At 38.1% G+C, this 7,861-nt stretch overlaps 1 protein-coding gene across 1 annotated transcript; it reads left to right on the top strand.

Moving 5' to 3' along the window:
- The first annotated feature begins 2,955 nt into the window (after nt 1–2,955).
- Nucleotides 2,956–4,950, top strand: CYP77B1 (cytochrome P450, family 77, subfamily B, polypeptide 1). Its single transcript, XM_010277713.3, has one exon. The coding sequence runs from the start codon at nt 3,121–3,123 to the stop codon at nt 4,657–4,659; it is 1,539 nt and encodes a 512-aa protein (XP_010276015.1). The 5' UTR covers nt 2,956–3,120; the 3' UTR covers nt 4,660–4,950.
- Nucleotides 4,951–7,861: the final 2,911 nt, after the last annotated feature.

The raw sequence follows: 7,861 nt of genomic DNA on the forward strand, positions 1-7,861 counted from the left end.
CTATTTTTTACATTTTTTGTGTTTTTATGTAGTTTTTTGTATTTTCTGCACATGTATGTGTATGACTAAACACATCCTAATTTATCTTTATTTTTCTGTACTTTTGGTGTTTTTCTGTATTTTTTAGAATGCTTTTGTATTTTTTTGTATTTTCTATTTGTTATGTACTTTGTTATTTTTTTTTTCTGCACATGTATGTGTATGACTAAACACATCCTAATTTATCTTTATTTTTCTGTACTTTTGGTGTTTTTCTGTATTTTTTAGAATGTTTTTGTTTTTTTTTTTTGTATTTTCTATTTGTTATGTACTTTGTTATTTTTGTATTTAGATAGTTTTATTTTTCTGTATTTTTTGAATATTTTTGGTGTATTTTCTGTATTTTGTAGAAATTCTGTATTTTATTTTATATTTTCTATGGGTTTTGTACTGTATTATTTTTGTATTTAGATAATTTTATTTTCTAAGTTTTATTTAATTTTATGCTATTTTTTATTATTTATAAATATTTTTTTATTTTTAATTTATTTATGATATCATGGGTTGAACCGTTCGACCCAGATGGTTGAACCGTTTAACTAGAAACTAGTCCCCTTACTGGTTTTGTATCTGGTTCGTTTTTGAAAACCTTTATCTATTGTGTCTTTTGTCATCTAGTTTACACTTTAAAATCAGATGGTGATGATGATTCATTTATTCAAATCTCCAACTTTCTAAAATTGAAATCATGTTGTTTTGTATTCTAATATGAATTCTTGCTCTCTTTTTTATTCAAATTACAGATTTTGAAAAAGAATTTATCTTTGTAAACAAATTCATAGAACTAAAGAGAGAAATGGGAGAAACCTTAGAGAAAGAGAGATTCTGATATGAATTATTACTTTTTCTTTAAAACCATTGGAGATCTATTATCTTATGAAACAATTTTAGAGGACCAAATAAAGATGGCGAAGAAATGTAGAGAGAGAGAGAGTAAAAAGGGTAAAAAAAAGTAAAGAGAAATGACAGGCCAAACAGGTGAGACGGATCTGCTCCTTACATAGGACGCTTGACACCGACTTTACAAGTACATCCCACTATGCATTGATAATATTCTCCTGACCAAGCAGGTCCCAGAGTTAATCAATTTTCTATTTGATCTAATATAAGGAAATGTAATTTTTTTGGTGCATCCGGATTGAATTTTAAGGCTTAATACTATTCTCAGAAAACACTTAAATCAATAATTACATTTGATTAGATAAATCATTTACGGAATCTAATTATTATGACGTGGAACAAAACTGAATCAATACTGAAGTAAGCATCCACTTTATATAATTTCCAATATTTTTGAACTGTTGTTGACCCGGATGGTTGGACCATTAGGACCAGAAGTCGGTCATTCGAATGGTTTTGGTTTTACTCTGAATTGCCATCTAACCCAAAACCATTGAAATGGTAAAAAAACTGTGGGCTTAGACGGTCAAATCGTCAACCCGTTCGACCCAGTCAATGGTTAATGGTTCGACATTTATATTTATTTTGATTTATTATTTTATTTTCAAATAAAAATAAACAAAAAAAGAAAATGGCAAACATATCCCAACTTCTAAACATTCGATGATTTCTCTCTGTGAGGTTTTCTTTTGCCAAAACTAAAAACCCAACATCTTCACCAGCTTCACTGAAGAAGACGACGACGGCACACTGGCACCTGCCTTCTCGAAGTCTGAACGACCACTCACCGGCGACCAAGATTTGTAGTGGCAGCCGGTGAACACGGTGGAACACTCTGTTTATGAACATCTCTGATCTCTTGAAAGGAACGACATCTCTTGAAGAGAATGGCAGCGATCACTGTGGACATCCAACCTCCAACGACCAATCTTTGTTGCGACCGCCTACGACCACTTTGGAAGGAGGTAAAAAACTTGCATGTGATTGCGTTTTTTCGTATTTCTCTCATTTGATCTTTGTATTCCAATTTTACATTAGGAAACACCAATCTCTACGCACTAAGCTATTAACTCATTTCCATTTTTTTTTGGAATACTATGATTTCTTGCATCAGGAACCACCACTTGTGTTGGCGAGCACTCCATTAGAATCGAGAACCACTGTATTTTTCTGGTATTTTTTGCAATACTGCAATTTCTTTTTCCTATATTTTTCTATGTATTTTATTTAATTTTATAATATTTTTTGTTTTTTAATTTATTTATGATGTTATAGATTGAACCATTTGACCCAAACAATTGAACCGCCAAACGGGAAAATGGTGCCTAAAATGGTTCTATTTTCGGATCGGAATTTAAAACCTTGATAATTTCTAGCAGTGCAGGCCGTGGGGTGTATAATGGAAAACCAATATCTAATATGACAATGAAGGAGATTAGAAGAGTGTTTGGTTCCGTTTAATTTATTGAATAAATATTTTGTATTTGTATGACTGTAAAACCTAAAAAACAATTAATGAGAGTATTTTGATACATAGGCGCTATTAAACACCGTATCAATAAACGTCCAACCATTTAGGATGCTCCAAAATAAAATCCTGAAATGGAAAGGCACACAAAAATCAATATTTGCAAATATACATAGGTAGATACATATATACATATGGAATTAATGAGGACTTTGTGGTGAGGATGTCACGTCAGTTTGTCGATGGTCTTCGTACTGTTAATTAGGCATGGTTGGTTTGACATGAATAAGAAGTGAAAAATAATTCATCAACTACGTTGTTCATAAAGGTAGAGCTAAGTGAAAGACAAAGCAGTATGTCATTCCGTTCCCTCATCTCAGGTCTCAGCCTTTATCCAGCGGCCCGTACTCACCCGTTTGTCGTATTCTAATCAGTAATGAGGTCTACGCAATTCCCGTTTCAACTTTCAAGTGCAGTATTAGTTCTCCACTCCACTCTCCCTCCCTTTCTCTTTCTCCCGAGAGGCTGAGATGGTCGAAATAAATAAATGTGTCTGATCAACTCATTTAATTCGTCCTGTTTGGTAGATATAACCATAGTTGAAGCTAGGCTTGAAGCACACTCTCTCTAGCTATAAAGCCAAGCATGAAGCACCTCTGCCTATTTGCAGTCCATGATTTGCTCTCCTCTTCATTCCTTTCTTTCATCCATCCATGGAGTTGATGGACCTTCTTATCCTCCTAGCGGCAGCTCTCCTCGTTCGTCTTTGGTGGAGATACTGGTCAGTCACCGGAGGTGGATCCAAGAACCTTCCTCCTGGTCCGCCGGGTTGGCCGCTCGTTGGCAACCTGGTGCAAGTCCTTCTCCAACGTCGTCCATTCATATACGTCGTCCGCGACCTGCGTACCAAGTATGGCCCCATATTCACCATGCAAATGGGGCAGCGCACGTTGATCATCATCACAAGCGCCCAGCTCATCCATGAAGCCCTTGTCCAGAAGGGTCCTCTCTTTGCTAGTCGCCCGGCTGACTCGCCCACTCGTCTCTTGTTTAGCGTCGGTAAATGCACCATTAACTCGGCTGAGTACGGTCCTCTCTGGCGCACCTTGCGCCGGAACTTCGTTACCGAGTTGATAAACCCAACCAGGATCAAGCAGTGTGGTTGGATACGTGAGTGGGCGTTCGATAACCACCTGAAGAGGATCAAGAAAGAGGCCTTGGAGACGGGATCCGTCGGGGTCATGACCAACTGCAGGCTCACTATATGCAACATTCTGATCTGCATTTGTTTTGGTGCAAGGATTTCCGACGCCAGAGTCAAGGAAATCGAAGCCGTGTTGAAGGACGTCATGTTGATGACGACCCCGAAACTTCCCGACTTTTTGCCCGTCTTCACGCCATTTTTCCGACGGCAACTAAAGGAAGCCAAGAAGCTAAGAAGGAAACAAGTGGAGTGCTTGGTCCCTCTTGTTCGAAGCCGAAGGGCATTCGTGGAGTGTGAAGGGAACCCTACTGGCGACGCTGCTGGCTGGAACGAGGATATCGTGAGCCCTATCGGTGCGGCCTACATCGACTCACTGTTCAAGCTCGAACCTTCCGGCCGAGGAAAGCTGGGTGAAGAAGAGCTCGTGACGCTGTGCTCGGAGGTCATGAACGCCGGTACGGATACTAGTGCAACGGCAGTAGAGTGGGCGTTGCTTCACTTGGTGATGGACCAAGATATACAACAAAAGCTGTACGAGGAGATCGTGGACAGTGTAGGAAAAGACGGAAAAATCACGGAAGAAGACGTGGAGAAGATGAGGTATCTGGGCGCCATTGTGAAAGAGACCTTCAGGCGACACCCGCCGAGCCACTTTGTGTTGTCTCACGCAGCGACACATGAGACAGAGCTGGGGGGGTACACCATCCCCGCCGACGCGAATGTAGAGTTCTACACAGCGTGGGTGACCGAGGACCCAAGCGTGTGGAAGGAGCCGGGTGCGTTCAGGCCAGAGAGGTTCTTAGATGGTGATGGGGTGGACGTGGACGTGACTGGGTCGAGGGGGGTGAAGATGATGCCCTTCGGAGCGGGGAGAAGAATCTGCCCAGCCATGACGCTTGGGACGCTGCATGTGCACTTACTGTTGGCTAGGATGGTGCAAGCATTCAAGTGGGTTCCTGCCCCAGATGTTCCACCAGACCCTACAGAGACATTCGCCTTCACAGTGGTCATGAAGAACCCTCTCAGGGCTGCTATTTTGCCCAGGTGATGAAGATCCATCGAAGAAAGCATCATGAACATGAAATGTGTTCTCGGTCGTCTCTGTTTCTGTCTCGTTGGCTTCAATTAATTAAATCTTCATGAGTTTAATTATATTTATCTATTATACTTAAAAAAACTAACTTATATATATATATATATAGAAAAGCAGTTTGTCAAGAAGGATGATTGCGATTGGTTTTAGTGTATTTGGCATTCTATTGTCTTAGAGGATTATCAGTGCTTCTGTTATGTTGACATTTAAGGTTTGATAATAAATTAAGTAGCATTTAAGAGAAAATCTGGGTTTCTTGTTTTAGTGGGCAAATCAAATGCTGTGATATTGATGTTATTTTTAAGCTGTTCTTTTAAAATTTAAACCATTCCGCTTATATAATCGTCGTCATTAATGGGAGTTTGCCGTGAAAAAGGCTCGGCCTCTATATGTCGTTTTTGGAGACTCCAGATTCTGCAAGTAAATGGGTCGCACCGGAAATTAAAGATGAGAGAACATTGTTTCAATGTTTCATTTAATTAGCTAGAGGAAAATCGATGAATATAAATCTCACAGATGCGTGGAAATGATAAATTACCAATTTGGAGCAGTACCCTTTGAAGTCTTAAGAAGAAGCATGTGGACGGTTGAAAGTTTTCTTAGGTTAGCTGGCCAGGCAGGAAGAGTACACTCACATTGACGCCTTAATATGTGCCATTAATGGACAGCTTACACAATACATTGCACCCTTGCAGAAATGAGACACTTCTTGGGTGGGTTGGCGAAGCTTCCTTTTAATCTGTGTGGCTTCTTGCCTTCTTGAAATAGGTGCTTTAATTTCTCTTGGGGACTTTTAGGTTTTGGGCGTCTTTCATACTTCATACATTTGATATGAAATTATGTATGAATCATCATCGGTCTCTACTAGTACTATTTACTATTAAAATTCTAAATAATCAAAAAGAAACAATAAGGGCCTGGGCCTGTTCATGAAAATCCTAAATAACAATACCCATCTGCCACGTGGCTAAGTAAAATGAAAAAGTTGTCGACATTTGATAGAACAAAATAATAATAATGAATTAATTAGAGTGGGTTCCGAAAAGTGAAGGGAGGCTAATAGAAATTAGAGTGGGTTCCGAACACTTCACGTGGTCCTCATCCATTGGGTTGATATTTAAGGCATTGAGTCAATGAGCGATGGACAAGTTGGATCTGACAAATGTACTCGGTACTTGTTGGTGTGGCCGTGGCAGTGGCAGTGGCACGAGATGGGGTTAGGGTTTGAGTCATCAATGAATGATGGACACGTTAAGACTTACAGCCTGACACACAAATTTACTCACTGTGATAGCACCGGCTGGATCTTCTTGAGTTTTCAAATTTCTCGAGTTGGATCTGCCGGGTACCGAGTGCCCACCACAAAACGCTGGCAGTGGCCACATGCCGGGTACCGAGTCTCACTCTCACATAACAACTCCCGTCCCGTCCAGATGTGTGGCTGTAAGGTTTTGTGGTCAGCATATCCGCATTCGGTTCTCGGATCTCTCGTGAGAGATTGGATCTGGTTTAGGCGAGCCCCGAATCTATCATGAGAGAAAAGCATGGTTTTTAAAATCGAATCGGTCAAGGGTAGGTTACCGGTTTGAACGGTCCGACCGTTTGATTTAAACGATAGGTCCGTTCTGACAAAAAAATAAAAAAATTAGAAAAACGGTCAAAAATGATTAACTAGTCTCAGTTCAGTGATTTATTGACTAAAATCAACGATTTTAAGAAAAAAAAATAGATTTGAAAAAAAATGAAATCAGTTAAGTGACCAGTCCCCAGTTTTTCTGGTCTTATCCGGTTTTAAAAACCATGGAAAACACACCGACAAGGCCACCCACAAGCATAGCTAATAATTTAGCAGTACACTCCACCCCAGTGCGGACACTGATATTACAGCTATCTTAAAGATTGCCGAGTCCGGATCTGACCTATCCCAATAAAGGGTTCCAATATACGGTCTTCTGCCTATTAGATCCCGTGTTTAGTAATTAGTAATTTTTTATGCATATTCCATAAATGTGAACGTCCCTATTTAAAGCAAAATTTTACTCAATTTGATTAATTCCATAATGGAGTGAGTGTATAATCCACCCATCTCTTATAAGATGGAGCGTTTATGAGACTATTCTGCCTTGAATCAAAGGGGGTGAAATATTATTTGAGTTGCAATGTTCCAAGAAATTCTTCCATTTATTAATTTAACCGAGTAATTTTAGAGGGGGTGCAAGATTTCCTTTAGAAAGCCCATGAAGTTGCCACCTCAACATGCCATATCTCTCTTTTCTTTCTCCTTTATATTAGGAAAAACTAATACCACTCATATATTTAGCCCCTATTTTTTAGGAAAGAAAGTCCTTTGTAAAGCTAATCTTACTCTAAGTAATACCCTCCCACTAGCCATGTGGCACCACTATCTCCCACTTTCTCCTACATTACATCTATTATTTCTAATTCCTAATTATCTCATAAATCATTTCTAATTTAGGAGAATTGTTCTCCTAAATTATCTCTAATTTCTATTTATCTTCTCTCCCAATTTTCGTCTATATCTATTTAAATAAAGTTTAAATTAAAAGTTTAACAATTATTTAAATACTATAATGAAATTATGTAATAACTTTAAAGTATCTATTAAAAACAAAAATAATTATAATAGATTTAATAATATTCATAATTAAAAATTTTATATTTTTATGAAATTCATAATGAAATTATGTAATAACAATATATATACTTATAATCATAACGAAATTACTTTATATGCATTTGCATTGCACATATTTTAGGCATAGTTGCAAGTAAACCCCCTTGGTATAATCTTCTAAAAAGAGGCATGAAAATGTCCAAAATACCTATATAATTAGTTGTGACAAAACTGTTTATTTTCCAAATCTTCTACTACTAGTTTGCAATAGAAAGTTCAGGGGAAGTGATTGTATTACTAAACTTTAGGAGAGGTTTTTAGCAATGGTCAGAAACTTCAGGGGAGGTTTCAACAATTTACCTAAAAGATACTAAAATATGGGGGGTGAACTTGAAAAGAAGTTTTTCTATCAAATGCATATCTATTAACCACGGGTACTCATGCTGATGTGTAAAATGATTTGGAAACTCGTATGCCCCCCAAAAATTAAAATGTTTTTAAACTTATTATTAAATAATAAAC

This window comes from Nelumbo nucifera, chromosome 1 (genome assembly GCF_055504915.1).
Source record: "Nelumbo nucifera cultivar China Antique chromosome 1, China Antique-T2T, whole genome shotgun sequence".
In the NCBI taxonomy this organism is placed as follows: domain Eukaryota; kingdom Viridiplantae; phylum Streptophyta; class Magnoliopsida; order Proteales; family Nelumbonaceae; genus Nelumbo; species Nelumbo nucifera.

What these genes read in the sequence shown, in the direction of transcription:
- CYP77B1 (XM_010277713.3), top strand. Translation starts at nt 3,121, where the DNA reads ATGGAGTTGATGGACCTTCTTATCCTCCTAGCGGCAGCTCTCCTCGTT.